We start from the raw sequence: 24,922 nt of genomic DNA on the forward strand, positions 1-24,922 counted from the left end.
GTGTGGAGACAATACTACGCATGCGTGACGCTCCAGAAAATAGTACGCATGCGCCAGTCCGATAATGAAGTACGCATGTGTCTGACTGAAGTGAGCATTGTGCATGAGCCAGTGTTAATACCGAACAACGCATGCGCCATCTTGAGAGTTGCAGCACGCATGCGCCAAAATCGAGTATTCACTACGCATGCGTCGTTCTGCAGACAGCACTACGCATGCGTGTGTCAAAAGCATATGCCAATCTAGGAGACGCACTACGCATGCACCGGTTTGAGACCTGCAATACGCATGCGCCAATCTAGAAAACAGCAATACGCATGCACCAATCTATAAAATGCACTACGCATGCGCCAGTCTGGAGACAGCTCTACGCATGCACCAGTGTTAGTACTGGACTACGCATGCGCCTTTACAAAGAAGACATGAGTATGCACCAGGTTCAGAACAGCATTACGCATGCGCCGGTTTGAGAACCGCACTATGCATGCGGCAATATGGAGGACGCACTATGCATGCACCAGTTCCAGAATAGTACTACGCATGCGCCAATCTTTAAAACGCACTACACATGCGTTAGTCTGCTGACAGCATTGTGCATGCGCCAGTCAGGAGACAACACTATGCATGCACATTCCTGCAAACAACAGTACACTTGCGCCTGTCTGAGAGCGCATTACGCATGCTACAGTTACAGAATGCTACTAGGCATGTGCTGTTTTGAGAACCGTAGTACGCATGCGCTTGTCTCAGAGCAGCCTACGCATGTGCCGGGTTCACAATTGTAATACGCATGCGCCGCTTGGATAACGGCGCTGTGCATGCGCCACTCTGAGAATGCTCTATGCATGTGCATGTCCGATTACAGCACTACGCATGAGCGAGTTTCAGAACACCACTATGCATGCGCCGTCTGGAGATTCACACTATGCATGTGGCAATCTCGAAAACGCATTACGCATGCTTCTGTCTCGAGATTACAATGCGCATGCGCTTGTATTGACATCACAATACACATGCCTCAATCTAGTGACAGCACTCTGCATGCGCTAACCTAGAAAATGCACTACGCATGCTCCTGTGTTTGTACCAGACTACGCACGCACCCTTGCAAAAAAAAAAAAAAAAAAAAAAAAAAAAAGAACTGCGCGTGCACTAGTTTCTGAACAGCGCAATGCTTGCGCTGGTTTGAAAACAGTAGCACGCATGCGCCAAACTTGAGAACGCACGTCAAACTTGAGAATATGCGTCAGTCTCCAGATTACAGTACGCATGTGCCATTATCGATTATGCACTACGCATGCATCAATCAAGAGACACCACTACGCATGTGTCTTTTTTAAAAAAAAAGCACTGCGCATGCGTGAGTTTAGAACAGCACTGCGCATTTGTTTTTAACTGCACTACGCATGCGCCATCTCGAGTATGCAGTACGCACGCGTCATTCTCGATACGGCGCATTCGCTCGTCTCGTGGACGCACTATGCCTGTGTTAATGTAGAAAACGTTCTGCGCATCTGCCATTGGATAAAGCGCACTGTGCATGTGCTAGTATTAGAAAAGCACTACGCATGCGGCTTTCTTGAGTCTACACCATGTGCGTTTCTCGAGACAATGGTATGCATGCGCTAGTAAAAAAATAGCACTGCTCTTGCGCTGTGTTTCAGAACAGCACTTCTCATGCACCGGTCTTCAGTTATTATGACGCATGCACTAGCCTTTAGCTATTACTGTGCATTCTCCCCGTCCGTATATTACGGCGCATACGGTAGTCTCGAGCCCGCACTACGCATGCGCCAGTTTCGAACTAACACAGCCTTCCCCCGCCAGTTTTTGTTGTAGTTCCGCGCTTTAGCCACGTGCTGGCAGCAAAGACCCTGGAACGAGCGTCACTGTGTAAAGTTACATTGTCCAGATAGAAATGATTATATCCAGATATTCGATAATCCCCACAGAAGCTAATAAACTTGCAAAGATTAAGGTAGAAAGAATCGAGCAGAGAAGGTGATGTTTCATATTATAGCTAAATTGACTTTATGACTGTCACTTGAAAGAGGCCACTGCCTTCTTTTAGTGTGATCTCTACTCCTCACCTGTTTCCTTTTGTAGTGGAATTGCCAGGTCATGGCCTGAACCAATGGTTGAGCACCAGATGAGGAGGCGTGGCTAACCCAGTGCATGCACCGCACCTGAGTGAGCAGGAGGAATGGAGGCAGGATCCACCCCTCCTCATCCTCATTTACAAGTTAGGAGCTGAGGGAGCAGCATCTCTCTAGGTAGAGATTGTAGTCTTGAACTATCACTGGTTGGCAGAAGGAGTGAACCAGTTTTTTAATTATTTTATTTTAATCTGCTATTGCTCCATAGTGTTTGTATCCCATTATAAGGCATCATCAACTTTTGCATACATACAACTTTGCACAAGTTCTGTTTGTCATCCTGGTGAAAATTCACCTTACATGTAAGCTGAGCTGATGGTGAGCTTCCTCCTAAATGTGCAGGCCAGACCCACCAGCCTGCAGCTAATTTTGCTGCTTCCCCTTACTCCAGACTATATGGCAAGATCATAAGGCACTGGTTCAGATACAGAAAAAATTCCTTCACTTACCAGCATACATTTATCTGCTTGTACCTGTGTTAAAATAGCAGGATGTACTTGTCTGTAAAACTATCAGACCCTTTCTACAACTAGCGAATTTTGGCATGAAATATGCAAACTCGATGAAGGAACTCATGTTTCAAGAAGGTATACAACCTCAAGCTCAGGCTACTATAAAATAGAATCCTGTAACAGGTACAAATTTGTGCATTCAAATGTGGAAAGCTTTGACTCTATTTTTAGATTCAAGACTTTCCCCTCTGAAAAGAAACAGGCCTGCAATGGCTAGGAGACATGCTGCCAGCATAGCTACTGGGGACTTTTTTCAAGCACTGGAAGCCAGTGTTAACAGCAGATCAGCTCCTGCAGTGAAAGGGCACTATGATGCCAGACCCCAAAGATTGTAGAGAGCACAACAGAGAGAGAACATTGGCCAGACCCTTACTGGCAATAAAGTAATAACAGCCAGTGAGCCCTTTAGATGCTTCCAAGCATTAAGAATTAGCTCTTGGAAACAGCAAGTCACTAAGAGATCCCAGACAAGCAATTCAAATGAGAAATAGAGGTAGGCACAAAACTTAAGGACTTTGGCAGCAGCTGAAGCCTCTGATCAGAAACAAGCTGTTATTATTACTGTCATCTGAGAGGCAGATTAATGCTAACAGCAAGACTCAAAAGGCAGTTCTTGAAGGTGGGTGTAAGGATAGGCGGCAGCAGATATAGCTGCTTTAAACCACTTTTAGATCACCCAAGAAAGGTAGAGATCACAATTAAAAAATAAAGAAGGAACCCTGACCCCTTTCTGAGGGGCAGGGCCTGCTGAACATTCCAAAGGAGGCAGTTTTCAAGTAGAGATGCTTCCATTGCCACTGCCAGACCTTAAATGAGGTTAGGGAGGAGTTGAGCAAGGGTCCATCCTGTCTGGTTCCACAGGTGAATTGTTTCCACCTGTGCTTGCAGGGTTGGCTATGCCCCTCCAGCAGGTGCTCAATCACTGGTTCAGGCTACAACCTTACAGTTCCCATTACAGGGAGAGATACAGAGGAATTTTTTTTCCTCTCCATGTTCACAAGCTGTTTAGATATTGATTCAAGAATGCATCCTTCATGAACATTCCATTATTGATCTTACGTGGTAGGAATTTTCTGTTAGCGTAAAGAAATACAGACTAGTTTTCAAAGTCATGCGGGAGTCCTTCCATCCGCTCCTGCTCAGCTCAGAATTTAATTGAAAGGTCAGTGTGAGTTCTAGTCTTCCTCCTGCTTTGCTCCTCTTTCTCCTGTATTTTAAACATAGTATTTCTAAGAAAGAATTGCTAATGCCACTTCTCACAACTATAAATCAAGCAGCTTATTCCAGTGAGTCCTTCAGCTGTAGGTTTCAAACAAGCACTACTAGTAAGAATCTGCCATATTTCAATACAGAACTTAGCTGCAATCCCATTAATAGTCTGCCTTGTGTTTTTAAGAATATAAGAAGCTTGGATATGTAAAGTCCGTTTTATTTTTAAAAACAAATTCATTTAGGGGTATATAAATTATGGTAGCATTTTTGAGATTTAACTTATTTGGGAGGAATGGGGGTTAATGAATTTTTCAAGCTATATAGGCCAAAAGAGGAGAGATTATATTAACCACTTCTGCCCTGAGCAGGACTGCTACGTCACTTAACCCAAGCCTGCCAACAAATGAAATACTCAGAAATTGCATTAGAAGCTGTCCATCTGTGAGGAGCAGAAAGAAGCAGCCAGATGCACCACAATGATGCACATGGTCACACCAACTCAGAAAGTGATAATTAAAACATAATTTTCTGTAAATTTGCAGTATCAATGTCTGGCACAAGAGACAGAGTACAGCAGGCCACCTTCCTGTTAGTCTCAACTCCGAAGATGTAGAAACAAGGAAATAAGGCTAGGAGAAAAAAAGAAATGGAAACTAACATATCATATCCCACTCAGTCCGAAAGCAGGCTCTCCAAAACTTCATGAGAGATAAATTAGGTCTCAAAGGAGATACTAATACTTCTAGAAGTAAGGGTGCTCCAAACCTCATCTGAACTCTTCAACCATATTCTCTTGCAGAATAGATGAGTGTCACTGTGTTATCCCCAAGAAATAAAAGATCACCCCATCTTGCTCAGGAAGATAAGAGAGCCTAAAGTAAGAGGGCTTCCCAAGGCAGGTTTCTAAACTATGCAAAGAACAACAACTCAGCATCCAGTCTGGGAAGTTTTAGCCTTCTTTCTGAAGTCAGTGAGAAAATGAGCAACAATAAGCGAGTTACACAAAATATACAGGAAAATAATTCTTTTTCTTCTCTGGAAAAGAAAGCAAGCAGCATTAGAGGTCAGGCACAAGGAACAAATTAGTGTTTTTAAATCAAATTTTTAAGCGTAATGAAGTGCTGCTCTACAGACTTTCAACAGCATCAATTCATAATCCCTTGACTGACTATTACAGAAACAATGTCAGATCAACTTTTCCTCCCTTCTGCATGTCATCACTGAAGTTATTTCAGGACAAACCAGTAGATGACCTTCCAGGCACTGGTTGCCATCTGAACCAGCGCTCTTTCCTGGCAACCTAATGCACAGATTGCAGGACATTGATACAATCAACTTGCTTGCCACATGCATCTTCTCTAAGCAATCATCTTTCTTAATGAGGCCGTTGAATCTGCAAGAATGTTCATTGTCTCTGCTGCTCAAAAAATTCCTTGCATTCCTCAAGGGGTAAAACAGGCATGAGCCTGTTTCCTGTATGAAAGGAGTTGCTAATGCAAAGAATGGATATGAAAGCAGACAAGGATCACAAAATGGAATTCAGAGTTTTATTTCCAAAAAGATCAACATTGTGTTGAAAAAAAAAAAAAAAAAAAAATCAGGTTCAATTAGTTTTCCTTTGATTTGAATGGCTACAAAAATAGATTCTACTAAAATCCATGAAGCCAGTTAGCAGTACCACAGCAAACAAATACCAAAGTTACTCATTCAGATACCACATAACAGTCACAGAAATCTAGCATATATTATTTCATGTTTTGTCTTTTTGTTAGGTAGATTTATAAAATGTTCATTAAGGCTGAAATACCCATATGATTTTAAAAAATGGTACAAAAAATAATTTTATACCAGTTGGAGGTAACAGTGCGCATTTATTAAAATCCTGCACCAACGCAGTAGTATTCATAATTTAAAACCCAGCCCAGTAGAAAAGAGAAATGTGCAAACATTTAAAAGTTAGATGTACTCAGAAGCTTGTGGTGCATTAGACCTGGCAATCCACTTCTGTCCTAACGTAAGGCAGGCTCCAAGAGATGTCTAATGAGGCACTAAAAGGGGAGGCCAGGGCAGACATGCGTATGCATGAAAGTTGCAACTCAGTAGCCTGTCATACAGGGAACACTGCTGTGCTCTCCCCAGGGACGGTTTGCCCAATCAGTAGTATTATGGCACGCAATCCAATCCCAGAAAAGTCCTTGATGAATTCTGGTCAGTCTGCTGTGGGATATAAGAAAGTAAAAGCCATTTAGAAAACAGAATTTTAAAGTTAATGAGAGAAACTTGTATGATGTGCGTCAGTGTGTCACTACAAGAATTCATGCTGGGCCCAAAAACTCAAAGAATATGCATCTTTGCACACACACTTCTATAATGAATGTGAGATTATTCTGAAGTACAATGTCCTGCATAATAACTCTCCTTCTCCCTGCCTCTATCTTCTGCCCATGGATGTTCATAATTAATACAGACTCATGTTGCTGTTGTCACTATTCAAACCTTTTTTTCAAGCGTAAAGGGAAGAAGAGCATCCCATGCATTCTGTTCTGCTTAGTAAGGGCATCCATTTATTTGGCAGTCCTAAGTTTCAACAGGTTATAGCTGCGAGCTCTGGCTGCCTTTCATGCTTGTTTCCTGTTAAGAGTCATGAAGGAGCCTTCAAAGGACTTCTTTTTATTCATTTAAAACTGATCCAGCATATTTACTTGTGTGGCACATAATGTGCTGAACAGTGGTACTACAACACACAGCCAGCAGATTCCCAGCCTGAAAATTCAGACTGGAGTTCTGCACTACTGCAAACCACTTATATCAGATGAATGTTTATAATTTTGTGTTTTTCCTTTTCTACTTCAGTTGGCCTGAAATAACTTTTGCCTCACCTACCTCCTCCATTACTTAGTCTGTGTCCTACTGGACTTCTTGCCAAATTTCTTTCTGCAAAGCTCCTGCAATGACACAAGATAAGTTTTGTTACTGTGATGCAATACAAAGACATTCTCTCCCAGCTGCTGGCAGAAAACCAGGATTAAGTAGTGTCCAGAGCAAGTGCACAGAGCAGAGCATGTCAGGCAGTCACTTATCCTTATGCACCAGCAGTTACCAATCCCGCCAAGCTTCCTGCATCCACTGCAAATAGTAGTCCTTTGTCTACATTTCTGTAACCCCTGGCACCTGAACATCAGTATTCTAAGGATACAAGATAAAGCCCCGCACCCATGGTGGTAGCTTAGCTCTACTGTACAGACAGAATGGGAGCAGAGATACTGAATATGTCCAAGTGACAACTGTCAAGCCAGGATTAAAATTCCAGAGTCCCATCCTCGGCCAACTAAGCCCATGTGGCCTGACCTTAGATCAGTATGGGTTGACACAAATATAAACCTGTATGCGAATAGTCAGAGTCCTGTTCCTTTGGGATGTGGGAATGTGATCTCTCCTGCTTTTCGGAGAGAAAGAGACAAAGCATTATTCATTAAATATATATATATATATATATATATATATATATATATATATATATATATATATATATATATATTAGGGACAACATGTGAAAAAGAATCAGCATCTCTCATACTCTTCTTCCCTTTGACAGATCGTCAACTGGCTCTAACACAAGGAGCTCTACCACCTTTTGTTGGGCACTGCCCTACTGCCACTAGAAATTCCCTCCTTTGTAACTCCCACCCTTAGAAACACAAGTTGGTAGATACTCACCCTCTTCCCCCCTCCAGAGTACTCTGGATCTCCTTCAGGACTTCTGGAAAGCAGAGAGTTAAAACAGTGAGCTAAGACAGCAGAGATCTGCTTTCAAGGCAGCAGACGAGCTGCATTCCACCCCCTAGTAGAGAAGCCTTTAAACTTGCTTCCTTCCAAGGGAAGTCAAACCTTATAATATCATTCCCTTTCAGTAGTACTGGCTTTTACTGAATAGGCTGGCATAAAGGATGGAAGCAGTCACGTGCTAGATGAAGTGTTGCCAGCAATGGTGTACATGAGAACTAAAATAAACAGTTGATTCCAGATGTCATTTCACCCAAGCCTTACTGGAAAGTAAAGGTTCTTCTCTTAACACTGTGGTGAATGCAGCTAAGTGTAAGAACTCCCGCCTTAGGGCACGACTATCAGCCCAATCCCTTATTTCTTCTAACTCGCGGGAAAACAAACACAGTATTTCCACCAGTCTCGCAGAACTTCAGATTACTTAGGATTGAAGGCTGGAACTCAAAATCCCCAGCAACTTTCTTCTTTCCCCATCAAGAAAGGCAGATGCCCTGATTTTAGCACGATTTCATCTTACTCACTTTCATCATTGAGTAAGGCATGATCCATCAGCCTTCCAGAATTCCTTTCTTTAAAAAAAAAAAAAAAAAAAAAAAAAAAAAAAGTAAAATAAAAATTAAAAAATAGAAATCCGAAAAAGTTGTTTGATCTAAAAACATTTATCCTTTCCCGTACGGAAACCGTCAGGTCACAGCCTGACCCAGTGATTGAGCACCTGGTGAATGGGCATAGCCAGCCCCTGCCAGCCAGCCAGATGGAAAATTTACCTGGAGGACCAGAAAGGGTGACCCTGAGTCTGCTCTCCCTAAGCTCATTTAAAGGCTGGCAGCCTCAAAGGAAGGATAGCTACTCAGAGATCACCTCCTTTGGGATACTTGGTGAGCCTTCATCCTCAGAGGGGATTATGACTGCTACCTTTCTTGGGTGATCTGAAAGTGGCTTAAAGCAGTTATATCTGCCACTACTCATACTTACATTCCCAAAATAGAACTGTTTTGATTTTTTTCCTCATTAAGTAACTGTTGACTACAATGAATGCTTCACAACTAATTCTTAACGCCTCTCACATACAGAGATGGTATTTTTCCAGCAAGACTATTCAGCTAACAAAACATACAATCTGTAATATCGGACATATCTTCTTACAGTCTCTTCCAGCAAAAGCTGTGTTCTACTCTGTCTAGGCAGCTTTGCCACACCCTATCTACCTTAGTAACTGCTGTGTCCAGGCAGGTCAGAATCTTTCCCTAGTTTCTCTTCTTACTTTCCCTTTTCTTAGGCAGCAAATAACATATTTCCTATTTCTGCTTACCATCTTCTCCATAGTCACCTGAACTTCTTCCTGAACACCTGGGAAAGGAAAGGTGACAGAAAACAAACACTGACTCTGAGAGAGTAGGTGCAGAGAATTCACAAATCTTCTTGGCAGCTACAAGAAATTCCACTACACGTTAACTAAACGGCTTGTTAATTAAGAATGTAGTAAGGGCTTGATTATTTGTTGGTGATAAAGAATTCTATAGACCCAAGAGAACGTAAATAGTCTACCATTATGTGCTGAAGTTCTGAGAGGAGGAACACTAGATTTTCTCTCAGAGCAATAATTTAATTTCTTCAGCAATGAATAGCCCCCCAGGTCTCCAAGAATCAGGTGTCAGTCTGATAACATTAGAGAACAAGTTACACAAGCTAGAGCTTAGAGTTGATGACTCTAGTTTAGGGACACAACTCCCAGTGCTTCCCTGCTTTGTCCCAGCAGCTGTACAGAAGCAGGAAAACCAGCACAGAGAAAGTTACATTTCCTCATTTCAATACATCTAGGAACGTTGTCATTGAAAAGCTTCCACCAACATGGAAAAGGAGACAAAAGAACTCATAATAATGCTTGCTTGTATCAACTGCAACACAGGAGCAGATCCCAATGTTCAGATGCAATCAGTATGCCGAGTTTTACAGTCTTTACCTGGATTTTCTTGAAGCATTCTCCATGACAGACCTACTGTGCGCGTGATTGTTGCTTGAAACTTCTGGCATATCCACAACACACCGGGGCTCCACTAACCATTTGGTAGAAAGGGAAAACCTCTCAAACTCTGATGGTGAGATGAGATAGAAGCCTATAGAGGATTGCAAATATATAAGCAATTCTCGAACCCAGGAAAACAGAGATTAGCCAAAAAAAAAAAACAAATAAAATAAAACCACCCTATATTCTAAGGGTACTCTCTGGCAGAAAGAGCTTGCATTTTCTCCTCTTTAAATAAGGTAGAATCGTTGAGGAAGACATTACCTCAGTTTCTCAAGTATTGGTTAGCCTAGAGACTGAGCAATATTATGTTGAAAGATAACTACCTTGCAGTACTCACATTCCTGAAAAGCAGCAGAAAAAGATGTAAAAACTGAACTACAAAGAAGAGACGAGTCTTCAACAGACATAAAATGTTGGATGCCAATTTTTACATTCTTGAGCGTTGAGCCACAGGTAACAGAAGACACAATGCAGCTATTTTTACCGTTCCTGCTGCTCAGAGAGCCTCTCTCATATCTCCAGACACCTGGATGATGGCCAGAACAGCTAGTTCTAAACATTAAGCCCTACACTCACTATTCCATTGTTTCAAACATGCAGTAGGGTCAGATATTCTGGGAGAAGCATGCCTTACCTTGGCCATATTTAGTGAAAACACAGGATGCAATGCCACTCACATCCTCTTTACGAATGCAAGGGTAGCGAATCTGTAACTTCAGAAAGGGCAGTGAGATGATCTGAATGTCTCCCAGGTTAGTCAGGACAGTCAGGTCATTTTCATTGTAATCATCAGTCTTGCAGCTGCCAAAGTTAGCAACCATCACTTTTCTTACTCTACAGCCTTCCAGTGCTGTCAGTTTGAGCTTCAGTTTTGAGCTAACCTTGGGCAGTGTAAAGACCTGTCAACAGAAACAAGACATTGATTCTCCTTCCTGAACAAAGGTACGGCTGCACCCCAAGATATGCGCTGCTTGTTCCTTTAACAGTGTTTTCATTCACAGTGAATACACTCAAGTGTAATCTGAGTCAATCTGGCTTCCCATTCATGGGACAAGTAACCTGCCACAGTCAGTGTTACAATCTGTTTCTGTTCTGAATCTGCTTGTTCTGATAACGGGGTTTTACTCTTCAGGCTGCAAATTGCATTTCTCTACTAATTATTTCAAGATCCTTTCATATTTGGCTACAAATTTTTACAGAAAAAAGGGGTTTACAATGTGCAATCTTCTGCATTTAAAAGCCTACAGCAAGCTACTTAAAGCCTTCTCTACACTCACTGGCTAGCATACCAAAACAAGAAACTTTTTGGTTGCTTCACAGAAACACCTACCAACTGTTGCTTCTGTGTAGCATTGCAACCAACTAACTAATCACAGTTAAAGCTGTTTCCCAAAAGCAAAAGGTACCTCACCTGAAGAGTATTAAAAATATTGGAATAAAATGTATATGTACACCATGCACATCGTTATGCAGAACATCCAATTCATCACCATACACCTAATTCATGGACTGTACCAAACAAAAATGTCACCCCAGGGGTGTTATAACAGTACTGATGAATAAGCACTCCCAAGAGTTCTCCTGCCACTGAACACTGTGCAGGACTCTAGCAGGTTTTAGGCAAGAGTCCACACAAACCTTCTGAATGACAGTCACCTTAAATTGCTCTTCGGATACCACCAGTAGTTGATGGCTGCCTTGCATATCAGGGCTCTTAGAAAGGTCATGTGCTACTTCCAGAGGTTCTGGGAGAGGTATGTTGCGCCCATCCAAGACAAGTATACTCACAACAGGTGCCCTGTGCATCAGCTGAATTTCTTTGGCTAACAAAGCAAGATGAAAAACAAAAAGATAACAGGAGTGTAGTCAGAGACATTGTTAAAAACCTCACTCACTTCCTCTTAGAGGTGGAGACCTATATAACATTTCCATAGAAACACTGACTAAAAAGATTTAGGAGTTGAAGGATATTTGAACATAAATGGTTCTTGTTAAACAGTAAACATTATTAGTAACCATAAAGATAACAGGTAGTACTGTCAAAATAAGGTATGTGCACTGTGGCTTGATATTAAACTTCAATGGCAGCTGATGTAAGTTTAGATTTCTGAAGTTAGTGGGAAATAAAGCTAAAGTACACCAAACAGTACTGCAGCTCACTTACGCTGCAATTCAGTTACCATAGTGTCATCTAACTCAGATGCTGCTTCATTTACCTCCACTCTCAAACAGTAGTAATTGAGCTACCTTGCCTTCCTGTTTTTGTGGTTCAAGACATGCAACTCTTACTTATACAAGCGATAGGTCAGATCTACAAGGACACTAGCTTTCACAAAGCATACTTACCCTGCTCTGCCCTGACAGGTTCATCCATCCTTCTCTCTGCTGGTGGAACACGCAAACAGAAGGCATAGACTGTACCTCCATTGGTGCCTGCCCACAAGGATGGGCAGTGGCGGGAGCCTACAGCAACAAGAGAGCTTGTGAGCTAGCCACCTTGGACACACACAAGTTATTTACATCCTCCCTTTGTTTGCATCCTAAATAGTCTTACATTGGGCAGGCTTGCCAGGGAAACTACAGGTTCTTAGCACTTCTCTTTCCAATATGCCTCTGTCAGAAGCTCTTAAGTGTGAACATAACATGTGAGCAAAAGGAATGGAATGGTGCTTCCATCACTCACAACAATTACTGCATCCATTTTTCACATTTGTATCAGAGACAAGCAAGGAAAAGCTGGGCACAGTATCAGCTTGGGCTCTGATGCACAGTACCAATCACTCTCAGCAAAATTAAATTCTCTGCTGGGGCAAGGATGAACTTCAAAGCAATGAGATAAGGAAAAGCTTATACTCACAAGCCAGAAGTCATTCTATCACCTTTGAAAACCATACATATAGACTGCATCCAAAGATGAACTACTACTTGCCTTGGATTAGCCAGCAGACAGAATGGGTAGACAACAATTTTGCATGTTAACAGATGCTCTTGTTCTATATTAGTTTTTTGGTATAACACAAAGTAGGATACAGAAGGCACTGAAATTTCCTGGCAGTAGATCCTAATGCATTCCTTGGCAAAAGGAGGAAAAAACTATCCAGAAGAAAGGAGATGCCTTTTCTACTCACTGTCTCTCAAGAAGGTATCAGCAAAATATAAGGTGCGCACAAAGCCAGTGAAAGAGTCTTCTGCAGATCGGGCTTCAATCTTCCGTTGGACTGGAGCCAGTTCCATTTCCTGTAACATGCCCTGATCAAATTTGCCATTTGCTTCGTGTGTCTTCAAAGATGAGGAGACATAGGGATGAGAGTGAAATAGTAAGAACAGCAGTAAAAGGGAAAGCACCTTCATAACAGTGATCAGATATATTCTGAATCATAGGTTCAACTTGAGAAGAGTATATTTTCACTAAAATCCTATTTTCATTTAATAGGCAGTAGCACTGTAAGTCATTTTTGCCCTTACATACCAATAGATAACAGTATGTAAATGATCTCCTGCTCTAGGCAGTCTAAATTGGAAGCCTACGTGTCCCATGTTGTGAGCAAATGGAACGCAAAAAAGCAAACCCCTCACCTCTGAGGTGTTTCCACCAACTCCTCGTCGCTTCCTACTGGACACTCGGCTTCTTCTAATCCGCCTGAATGACTGACGGAGGGACTTTTTCAAGGACTTCACCCGAGACAGTGGGCCTTCTAAAGCCAACTGATCACTGGGATGAAGTGTACATCTGAAAGGAGGGAGACACACCGTCAGTTTCTACTGGGTGACAAACACTCCCAAGAGTCTAACAGGACATACACAAATGGCTGTACAAGAATATGTCTACGTTCTTGAAGATCCTCAAGGACAATTGAGACAGGGCTTGTTATACTGATTGCTCTTAAGATACCTCTTCTCATGATATGCTCAGTTAGCAATTTCACATCATCATGAATAGGGGATTACTCAGAAAGTAAGATACTTACTTGACAAAAACCAGTCGTCTCTGCTGGTGATCAAAAAGTCCAAAGCCATGACTAGTACCAAAGGCCACAAGCTTCCATTCAGAGTGAAGGGCCAATGAGGTGACGACAGCTGGTGGTTGACATTGGACAAGGACAAATGGCTGAAAACCAGCTTCAAATCGAACAGGTCCATCTCGAGTCTTCAGTTTCTCATGACCTTTCCATCGATAGCCCTCTTGGTCCTGCAGCAGATCTGCTTCAACATGATCAACAACATGTTCTGCACCTTCATCATTCAGTTCCATTACCAGTACCTGAAAGAAAGAGGACAAGTTCTGCTACAGCTTCTATTGTTCAAGCAATCCTCCGAGCTGCAGGCCCTCTAAGCAGTTGAAAAACCAGAACACTTCTCGGAGCTCATAAGGAGTTAAATAAAATCTGAAAGACAGATCTGAGAAAGTAGAGAACTATAAAAAACACTTCAGCAACTGAACCAATTTGCCGCTACAGAAATAGACATTTCCAACTTTAACGTATCTTCAAGTTGCACTGAGACAATCTGCACTAAAAATAAGCTTTATTTCAGTACCTGCCCTGCTGTACCAGCTACAGCCAAGTATCCACTGTATTTACACAGGTAGATCTTCTGGATCCCAAGTCTAGGATCATCGCTATAAGGGTCAAAGGTACCAACCTAGATGAGAGAATATACAACAGGTAGACTTTGCAGATGCATTAATGATGCCAAAAATCAAAACTGCTCAGGTTTTCAGAAAGCTTCCACATGCAACAGCTATCTTACCTTGCGAAGAGGCGGCCATTCATCCTCACCCATTGTGTTCATGTTATCATTGGGATCAGCATCTGTGAGAAATACTCTTACTGTGCTTAGCTTATAAAGGAGATGCAAGCAGACACCAGATGCATCCCAAAACCGCACAGTGCCATCTTCATGTCTGTATGAAGAAAAAAAGGCTTTATAACCTGCATGACTAAGTTCTGTATTTACATTGCTGCCTTTGAACCAGTCTGGATTACTGCCTGCACTTCTACACTGGTGTTTGTGAGGCAGAATGGGTAACTAACTCTTCAGGATCACAAATAAAACAACATTATAGGATAATCTGCGGATGCCACGTCCTGTTTGCTCAGAAACAGAAGATTTTAGCATTATAAAGCTAACAAACCGAGCTTGGAGATTTGTGAAGTTGCAGTCTTCTCTCTACCAAATAAGCAGACATTAATCTTACATGAAAGCCTCAGTTCAAAGGACAAAAAGCAACTGAAAATGGCTCTGTGACTTTTTATTTATTTTTTTAATAAGTACATACCCTGTTAGAAGCAAGTCCCTCTGAGGAGGATCAGGAGCTATGTTGGTGCCACCATCAATTGGCCATGGCTACAAACACATTAAGAGAAGACAGTGACTTCCTAGGCAGTGACAGTGTGGAGAGAATATCAGCCAGGAGGAGAGCATGAACTTCAGTGCAAACGGAAGTGAAATAGTTCTTGCTGCTATAGCTTTTGTTAGGATTAGATGTTCTGATACCGGCTGTGCTTTTCAGTGTAAGACACTCTACACATTTCCTCAAGAAGCTGTGCCAAAAGCTCCATGCTTCTAAATGAGAAGTTTGTTATAACTGACAGCTGAGAACGCTAAGATTTCCTTTCTAGCTTGTTAAAGCCTGACAAAAATAACGTATTTTAATATCCCAGCATGAGTAACTGTTGGTAGTGCTCTGGAAAAAAAAAAACAAAAAAAAAACATTCTCAACTCTATTAAGCAGCAGGATGTCTGCTGATGACTCATCCGTCCACATGCAGTCAACAGTGCAGATCACCCACATAATGAGCAGTCAAGCTCTTCTTAAATATATGGGAACACGTGTACCTTTAAAGCTGCCATACCATATTTGAGTAGTGAACATTCTGCTTGCTCCCAGCACTAATAATCCTCTCCCAGAGTTTCAGTGGGATGTTGGAGACATGGTGTGAGCAAGTGATGGCTGAGCAGTGGAGAGAAGCCAAGTATGGAGGATGGACTGCTGGCCAGCCTGCAGATTTTAAGTCTATAACTATCAGCTCTTCTTCTGCCAGCACCACCATAGCAGAAGGGTCATCAAACTCTGCAGAAACAAGATTCATTGATGTTGACAAAAATTACTACCCAAGATTAATATAAACAAGCTTCTGGTAAGTCTTGTACTAAAATTGCAACTATGAAGCTCTACAGAAACATGTTTTTGTTGGCAACACCACTAAATGTTTCTGTTTTTACTGGGCCTATTAAGGCACTAATATTAATAAATCTCAAGATACTAAAGATTATGGGTTTTTTTTATCTCACTGCTGGGACCATCAGAGTGACCGTATGGATTACATTGCAGAATAAAATGAAATGTTAGCAACATCCATGACTACACATCACAAGTTCAAACACACCACAACAGATATACACAGCCAGAACTCTACACTTACCTACAGCTAATTAACAGCATATGGTGAACAGAAACACATACAGCCCAGCAGTGTCCCACTTAGTGTTGTTAGAACCACAGTCCGTCTAAGGTAAGCTGCTTAAACACAGTAATGCTTCGGGTTCTGCAGAATGTTCCTCTGCCTGAGCTGACCAGAGTTTCCAATTCAGCTATCTTACTCCTCAGTTTTCCCCGATTCTAAAGTATTGTGCCACATTTTCTGCACTTTTTAAAGAGTGTGCACATCATACAATGTATGTTTATATGTATATAAGACAAAATTTAAAAAGAAATCTATTATTAGAATCTTATAGGTGACATCTGACACAATCAAGAAGATTTTTTTTTGTAACTAATAATTAAACCAAGTGGAAAAAACACCCTGCAAGGACTGTATTATGGTAGCACGTGTATGATAGCCACTATAGTAAATGGTGGGAAAAACCAAAAACACAGATCCAGTAACAACATACCTAGAGGAAATTTAAGTCAATGCATAGCTCTAAATGTGTTGTCGCAGCAAGGGTTTGGGGGTGGTAATCAGTGTGAGCCAAAAGCCAATTGCAGCTCTTTGCTGACAATCCCTACTATCCTGTGCTTTCATTTCCCCCAGAATATACTTACAAGAATGCACGCCTATAAGCAAGCACATACCAAGGCTGTCATTCAGTAGAATTAACTTCAAGTAATTAGTATTTGGCATCACAATTAGTTAGACACCCCAAGTTTCATCTGACTGGCAACAGCCATAATACAGCACTAATCAGTTCAGTTTCTTCATGAAAAAAAAAAAAAAAAAATTACATTCAGTTTTAGATGCTTTATTATGCGTTCATTCACAGTTCCCAGTGAACTTCTAAATAAAGGACAGATATGATATTACCTATAGCATCATTCATGATCAGCCCTGCACTGTATCTACTATTGCCAATATTAAACTTATGTACTATTTTAAAAGTATTATTTTCCCTACAAAGGCACATATCTGAGCTCACTGCTTATGGCAAACACCTATTTTAAGCTTCTGAAGTAGCAAGCATACTAGTTTGTTTTGTTTTCCACCATGACTGACATACACCCATCCATAAAAAGTAAACGAAAACAGTATTAGTGTTTTGATTTCACAGTATATTTAGGATAGAGGAATGTCACCGCCAACCACCATGCTGCAACACGTGAACTTTGTGCTTATTAAACTAAGTGGGTTTTGTCTACAATTAATACCTTCATTTTGCCATTGCAGGGAAGACTGCTTAAGGGGAAACAAGGCAAGCTACGCACATCCAACTAAGCTCAGGCAATCAGCCAGAAGAAAGCTCGTCAAGAACAGAAACCTCATTTTATTGTAAAAATGTATTTATTTATTTATTTATTTATTAAAGTGCAACAACTTCAGCTCCCTGTAGAAGCTTCGGTCTGTAGTCACTAGAAGATAGCTTAACTGGATACTTTAATCCTTGGGATGTAAAAACATAAAGTCTCTTAATCTCAGTTACTTAATCCTAAAGGGACTTAAAATTCAATTCCTGCATATTATTTCTTCACAGAAAGTGACTGGTTTCTTTAATGATAAAAAGCTAAACAGTGCTTCAAAACTAATGGTTCAGCACGATGGGAAGATGTCTATAAAAAGCATCCCTGTGTAGGTAAAGACTAGAATAACAAACATATACAGGCAGTTCACCTCAGTAACACCCTACCTATTTCATGACTTAAGAAGGTCTGCTTAAGAAGTCCAGTATGGAGCAACATTCCTTCACCAGATTTGTAGTCTGTTTTATGCAGTAAGCCAGAGGGAGCCAACCTACACACACACACACACACACACACACACACACACACACACACACACACACACACTTGAATGCCTGCTACAGCACAGCACATGCTGAGAGCTGTCACCATCACCACTCACAGTATGCAAGACAAATAGGCAAACCAGAAAACCTGGGAAGATTCAGCAATGCAGATTTGCTTACAAGCCACTGAAAGGGATCAGACCAAACTGCACAAGTCTAGATGCAACTTCCAATACTGCACATTTGTGGAGCTTGAAATAGCAATTTTACTTTCAGTTTCTTCAAGTTAACCAGAAACAAGAACTACATCAGCATTTGGAAAAAACTCCTGACAATTCCATGTTATAGTGGAAGAAAAGGCAAAGAAGTCCTTCAGCAGAAGTAAAAATCTGACAAACTAAAACATGTTGCAGAATGAGTGCTATTTGGTATTTTGCTATTTACATTCAGGTTCACCAGCAGTAAGTAAATTAAGTTCCCTACATACTAATCCTGGGTTCTGCTCCCTCTGCTGATTTATTACCCAGAGGCCTAGTCATAAATCCATGTAGTATTTAAAAGAAACAGTTTCTCAGTGGGAGTAAATTCTATTTTTAATTATCGCCTTCTCTGAAATGCTGTTTTCAAACAGCAATATTCAGATCCTGATTTTACTACCTCTTTATGTCCAGCGTCCTGCTTATGCAGACATGAACTTAAGAGATCTTTTCTCACTAATGAAGTAGATAATAATTTAATGAATGTAATCGGCCCATTCATTCTGTCAGTATTTCACACTTCATTTTGAAAGGACAAAATGTCTCACTTCAAACTGTCTGAGAGCTTCTTGAGATTCAACTTCTTCACAATTCATAAGCTACTTACACCAGGTTTCTAGATGAGTACACAGGTATTCTAGCTATTCATCGATGACGTGCAACCACATACCTGCAGTAGGCTCTGAACTGAAGATGATAAAGAAGTCTATCACTCGCGATGTGAAGTCAAAGGCTATTTGCTGGCTGCCATGAATAACAGAGATACTGTGCCGGTCACCATAACTAGCCCGGGGCATCCCCCCTTGGAATATAATGTAAGGAAGCCTTAAGAGAAAGATACAGCATATGCTGAAGTAAGAAGCAAGCACAACTTCAAAGACAAAGTCAAACTTCGACAAAAAAAACCCTACATCTTAAAAAGCTCCTCTGAAGTGCTCTTATGGTAACATACACTATATCCTTTAAGTACTTCTTTCCAAAGCTAAGGACAAAGGAATATAACACAACCTTACCCATTCCTTGTTGTCTGCCAGTAGATCTTAGAGATGGCCTTGCACGGAAAAGGACCTATGAGAACAGAGCTAGTTACCATAATTGAAGAAGTGCATCCTCACTTCAGATGTCCTTTATTCTGCTTTACTTAGGTCAGTTCAGTGACCAAGAGAAGGAGAGTCACCTGAACTAGTAAACAAAACTTCCCGAGACCAAGCCACATCAGACAACAAGTCTGCTGGAACATGCGGATCACAGCTACTCCTCAGGAAAACAATGCTTAGATTCAGGGAAAGTTTTGAACTACGTTGCCGATGGCTAACAGAGTACAGAAGCTGATTAATGTTGAAAACACAGACATTCTGGAAATTAAGTTAAAGATGATAGAGAGCTTCTAAAGCTTCTACACACTTAAAAAATGAGGTCATCCCTATTTTATGTGTTTTTTGCAAACCAGAAGATCAACTCCTGTCGAACAGGACACTTGAACTAAAACAATGAGCTGAATCACCAACACCTTGTTCATAAAGGAAGAACATTCTTCAACACATTTGCTCTTCATGTTCAAGACTGACTCAGCAATGCAAAGGAGTTTAAAAATCCAAGAAACAGCTGGACTGAAATCAATTAGTCCAGGCTCACAACCCATTAAAACGGTAGTTCTGACTTTTGTCATCAGGATAAAACACTAGGGACAGCCCATCGTGAATATCCCACGTAGGCTCTAAGTGAGCCCGAATGAATGTGCAACAACTAAATCTCACTTACTGACCATAAGGCACAAGGTTTTCCAGAGGCAGAGACTGCCTGTCGTCATTAGATACTGGCCACTGGGTGTAACTTCCATCATAATGACAACTAATGAATTTACTGCCATCCCTCTGCCAGGAAAGGTTCTCCAGTTGCTGAAAAGAAATAGACAATGATGTACTCTCAAGTTAAGAGTAAGAAAAGGAGGGAGAGAGGGAAGGGGGGAAACGGGAGGGGAAAAGGGGAAATAAGCTTTGTCAGGCTCTTCCTACATCCACTTATCTTCAAGAGTGCCGTGAGAGGAGAGCGCTCTTCCTCCTGTAAGAACTACCTTTGGATTGGGCTAATACCTGGCTGCCCAGGAAATGGTGTGTCACTTTGTTATTCCGCCGGTCCCAGAGAACAATCAAGCCTCTGCTGTACCCAATCAGGATCTGGTCAGGGTTTTTAGGATGCTCCTGAAGGGCTTCTACCAATTCACATGATCGTCTGTTACAGTAATCTTCAGGTATCCTGCAGAAGAGAAAACAGAGGTTTATTTCTGGTATAACTCAGTACTAGTGTAATAACAGTTGAAGTATAAGAAAGAAATTAAGCAATAAAAAGCAGTCAGTGGAGAATAAGTGTAATATTTTTGTAAATCCTTCAAGAAGCAGAAAAACCTTACATAAGGCCTATAACCAGGCCTGCCAAATCAGCCTGCCTGTATCCAGCATCTCCCTCCCTTCACTCAAAGCTTATAGTGAGTTTTGGGACTGGATCTGAAGATTGTAATGCATACAACTAACAGTGCACAAGGTTTGCAGATTAACTCCCAGTATGCACTGTATAGTCTGCTCATGTTCAGCACTCCCACAGTGACAGCACTAGGGACAGACCAGGACTGAAATCAATACTTAACACACATCAGGACCAAAAATTACTTTCACAGAAGTCCTGCAGATTTGGAAAATGAATAATATAACAGCAAGGCCCCAGTATTTAATTGGGGGTGACATCTGAACAAAGGATGCCTGCTCATGGGATTCCACTTCCACACAGGAGCGCCTATCTGCTCGCTCACCACTGCAGCACAGCCTCAGAGGTTATGGTCCTGTCCTCCAGGACTCCAAAGGATGGCAGTTCCACCACGAAGATGTTGCCACTCTCCGTGCCAAGGTAAAGGACTTCCCGTGAGGAGTGGGGAAGGACAGCTGTTATCTGCGTGGCACTTGGTGGAGAGCTGGAGACGTAAAGTATCTAGTTAGCTACATGAAAGATGGTTACGTTTACCAAACTTGAGAGAACCAACAACTCAACTGGATGCTTACGAGTGCAATTTGTTTTATGGACAGAGATTTTGAGACAGGCATACTTTTTTGAAGGCAAATTCTAGTGTTAATGTAAATTATGTCAAACAACTTTTGACAAGCATGTGAACAAAGAGTCAGATGCCCTTTTACAGTGGTCTCTCTTATAAAGATGCCTCCAAAGGAACTAAAAATAGCTTCCTCAAAATTGGCAAGATTAAATAAAAATAAAATCATACTGGTATTTAAGTCTGATTTAACAGATGTATAGATGTGCTTCACCTTAAGATTTACAGTGCCCGTACACAAAGAAGTAGATATAGGACATCAAACTTAAAAACAGAATTTTTACCCAAAAACTCACACTTGACATTGGTACAATCTTAAAAGGTGGTCTCCTGAGCCCTAACCAACTCTTGCTGGTTTCTAAATGTGCCTCTCTAATGAGCTCACAGGAATCATAGAGTCTGTAAGATCAAGACAAACCCTTGCTAAAATAATAACAGTTTTCTTCCTTGCTAAACCACACATAGTTCAAAACCACTCCTGAAGATTACCCAGGTGGCCCTTTCAATGTGAAGCGATGATCTTCCCACAGCTCAGATGCTCCACTGCGCTGCTTCAGGCTCCAGAGGTGCAAGCTGTTATCATCTAGTAATGTCACCAGCTGGCACTAAAATACCACATATTACCTTTTTTCAGAATCACAACATCAAATACAATACAGAAAATCTAATGATTAAGTTGCTGCTGTAAATAATTCCCTCTGCTAAAGCAGGATCAGGGCTTGCAGGTGGGCATATATATGTGTGGTGGGTATATATACACACGCATAGGGCTACATTCAGCTGCACTGCAGCAGCTCAGGAGGTTAACAGCAAGGCATTTGGAGGAAGACAAGAATTAGTCTAAAGGTTGAAAACCTTCATCTATAGGACAACAATGGCACAGGTTATCACTAAGGGAGAAGTTAGATTTTTGGAAAAAGGCCAGCCTAGGATGAAAAGCTCAGTAAGGCAACTCCAAGTGTTAGTTCACCATCTTGCTCAGCATGGTTTGCAGCAACACATCCCAGCTTTGGGTGGGGCTGATACAGTTTACTACACCGCACTCCTTGCATTTTTCATGTTCAACTTCATTCTGGAGAGCTGTGTCAGAGCCCTTTCATGGGCCCCGCCCTGCTGGCTTTGTGTCCAAATTGAACATTTTGCCTGTTGAAGCCACACCTGGTACAACACTCCCCAGGAGAGTTTCAGGATGTACCATTAGTTAAGCAAACAGACACCCAAAACCACTTCAAGAATTAAATCCCTCTCAGAACAGACTACTTGGGCTACACTGGGGACATCAGACAATAAAACACATCGCCAAGACACCAGTCTGACAGTCAAGGGAAGGGAAAGTGGTTAGTCAACCAGCAGCCATTTGGAAAACTCTGCCTTTGCTAATTTTAGTTTATGTCAATAGCTGTAAAGCAGTCTCCAAAGGCAAGATTCAATAATCAGAAACACATACAGGCAGCAAGCTTAATAGCTGGCTAGATCAGCAGTACTCAGCTGAACTGCTGAAAAGACTTAGATCAGCAGCAGTTCTGTTCTGCAAAATACCACTCAATCCTACTAAAATTACAGGGGCTGCAAAAGGAACAGTTTTCATCTCTGCAGCAGATAACATGAACTACTCTGGACTTACTACCATTCTTACCACTCTACTTGAGATAAACAACTAAATTACAAATAATAAAGCTACTCTTTAAGTTTTACCAAGCTTCTCCACAGCAACAAGTACTGCTGAGAGCACAGAATACTGGAGTAAGTGTTACAGACCAGCAGCAGCTGAATAAACTCAATTACAGGAGTTCAGTTACCAGGAATAAACTCAACACATATTTAACAAAAGCCTACAAAAGTCACAGGGGCACTGGAAATACACTCACCTGGTCAGGTATAAAGTGAATCTGCATTACAGTATTGTTTTCTTCATGTAAACCCACGAATTCCACCCCAGGAGCACCATATCTGAAGGCTTTGTTGAGGTTCTAAAGTATTTAAGAATATCCAGATCTGCAGTTACCTGATAAGAAGCATGCTAGCTAGCAAGATGAAGAGAGATCAGTTTGAAACCATGTTGTACTGGTCATGGTCTGGACTGGAAAAAAAGAAAATATGCCCCGTCCCTAGAGGTGTTCAAGGCCAGATTGGAAGGGGCCCTGGGCAGTCTGGTCTAGTCTGGTAATTGTGAAGGTTGGTGGCCCTGCATGTGGCATGGGGGTTGGAGATTCATGATCCTTGATGTCCCTTCCAACCCTGGCCATTCTGTGATTCTGTGAAAAAACATGCCTGCTTTGATTTTGTGTGCTTGTGTGCTTAAAGGAGACTGCAGGAGAGCATGGAAGTTTACTTAATCCTTTGAGAATTTGCAGAAGAGGTGCCTGAACCCTGTTTTCTGAATCTTCTGTTTTTTTCTCCCTCAGAGATGTTTAATGGTTTCTCAGACACTACAGTACCGCTTGTTTGTAACCAAGAGACAGATGGCTACTGCTTGCATGCGAGTCCAGACTCTGAACACAAACAGCACCAGGAACGATTAAGCAGGTGGAGAGCATACCAACTTTTTCTTTCAGGGATGAGCAATCTGGCTGCTGTACAGCGTACCTTGCTGGCACTGCACCACAGGAATCACCTCCATGCCTTGCATATATGCACAAAAATCAAAATGGACATCATTGGTTTAGTTAAAAAAAGTCACCTTTTTCAGTGTTTAGGTCTAATGCCTATAGGGTCACAAATACAGGAAGCTGAATGCATTTCTGTCTTCAGATTTAACCTCTGAAATAAAATCACTTTAAAGAAAGAAAAGAAAAAAAAGCCTGCCTCAAATATTTAAACAATCTGGGAATTGACAACGTGAAGGATTGCTAAACTTGGGCTAAATGTAGTCTGACCTTCCACATAACAAAAGCAGAGTTTCTTCTAACATCAGCATCAAACTCAACTTCTATTTGAGCAATAGTTCAGCTCTTGGCATTCTGATCAAACCAAAAATGAATTTAAACCTAGACAAACTGTTCCAATGTTCTGTAATCCGTGTTCGCAAATTTATACTTTGAGCAACTTATTATAAAGCCTTCGCAGTTGTATATTCTCATGCTGCTAGAGAAACCTTGCTGAAATTGTTCAAAAGAATACAGTTTGATGGCTCCTGACCGCGTTCCAATGGCCATAAGGTGGAGAAATGGACTATAGCCCAATGCGCTGGGTTGATGGGGAAATCCATGTTCAACAGTCTAGCAAAGAGAAAGAAAAATCACGATCAAAGAGCACGTCTCATGGGCATTGTTGTGTACAGATAAAAAAAAACAAGTTAAATATGGCATAGCAGTCTGAAATACAGAAATTAAAAAGCAATACTCTGAAAACAGTAACCCAAACAGCTCTTCGTATTATTTGTAACTCTGTGTAAGCACAACTTACTCAGTCAGCAGAATACACTAACACCCCACATCAATTTTACCTCTGTAAGCCACCTGCTCAGCATAATTTCAAAGCCTAACACAACTACTTCCTACTGCAAAGTCAGCTCTACCTATTAAATTCTAAGAAAGTCAGTCTTCATGACCTTCTCTTATTGACTGACATCAAAAAATGGTGCAAAGCTATGATGAAGTACAGAATAAACACCAATGCTCACTATGAAAGCTAAATAGATTTGGGGGAAG

The 24,922-nt window shown here is 41.3% G+C and overlaps 1 protein-coding gene across 2 annotated transcripts in view; it reads right to left on the reverse strand.

Annotated features, from left to right (window-relative positions):
* Positions 1-6,771: 6,771 nt before the first annotated feature.
* The window catches only part of LLGL2 (LLGL scribble cell polarity complex component 2), a gene marked incomplete at both ends in the record, with an annotated part of 35,055 nt that continues 16,904 nt past the window's right edge, over positions 6,772-24,922 (reverse strand). Inside the window, 24 exons of one of the 2 annotated variants that reach the window (XM_079544343.1) lie at positions 6,772-6,825; positions 7,262-7,316; positions 7,598-7,640; positions 8,185-8,232; positions 8,976-9,013; positions 9,627-9,780; positions 10,327-10,591; positions 11,349-11,515; positions 12,039-12,155; positions 12,821-12,971; positions 13,269-13,422; positions 13,661-13,953; positions 14,229-14,333; positions 14,442-14,595; positions 14,971-15,038; positions 15,548-15,765; positions 18,843-18,997; positions 19,186-19,240; positions 19,938-20,070; positions 20,266-20,428; positions 20,979-21,137; positions 21,762-21,877; positions 23,141-23,222; positions 24,393-24,490. In XM_079544343.1, the coding sequence (XP_079400469.1) occupies positions 6,772-6,825; positions 7,262-7,316; positions 7,598-7,640; positions 8,185-8,232; positions 8,976-9,013; positions 9,627-9,780; positions 10,327-10,591; positions 11,349-11,515; positions 12,039-12,155; positions 12,821-12,971; positions 13,269-13,422; positions 13,661-13,953; positions 14,229-14,333; positions 14,442-14,595; positions 14,971-15,038; positions 15,548-15,765; positions 18,843-18,997; positions 19,186-19,240; positions 19,938-20,070; positions 20,266-20,428; positions 20,979-21,137; positions 21,762-21,877; positions 23,141-23,222; positions 24,393-24,490 (3,045 nt within the window). Of the gene's footprint in view, positions 6,826-7,261; positions 7,320-7,597; positions 7,641-8,184; positions 8,233-8,975; positions 9,014-9,626; positions 9,781-10,326; positions 10,592-11,348; positions 11,516-12,038; positions 12,156-12,820; positions 12,972-13,268; positions 13,423-13,660; positions 13,954-14,228; positions 14,334-14,441; positions 14,596-14,970; positions 15,039-15,547; positions 15,766-18,842; positions 18,998-19,185; positions 19,241-19,937; positions 20,071-20,265; positions 20,429-20,978; positions 21,138-21,761; positions 21,878-23,140; positions 23,223-24,392; positions 24,491-24,922 lie in introns of both variants that reach the window. The other variant, XM_079544344.1, reaches the window with a different exon arrangement.

Source organism: Tetrao urogallus (assembly GCF_951394365.1).
Source record: "Tetrao urogallus genome assembly, chromosome: 18".
In the NCBI taxonomy this organism is placed as follows: domain Eukaryota; kingdom Metazoa; phylum Chordata; class Aves; order Galliformes; family Phasianidae; genus Tetrao; species Tetrao urogallus.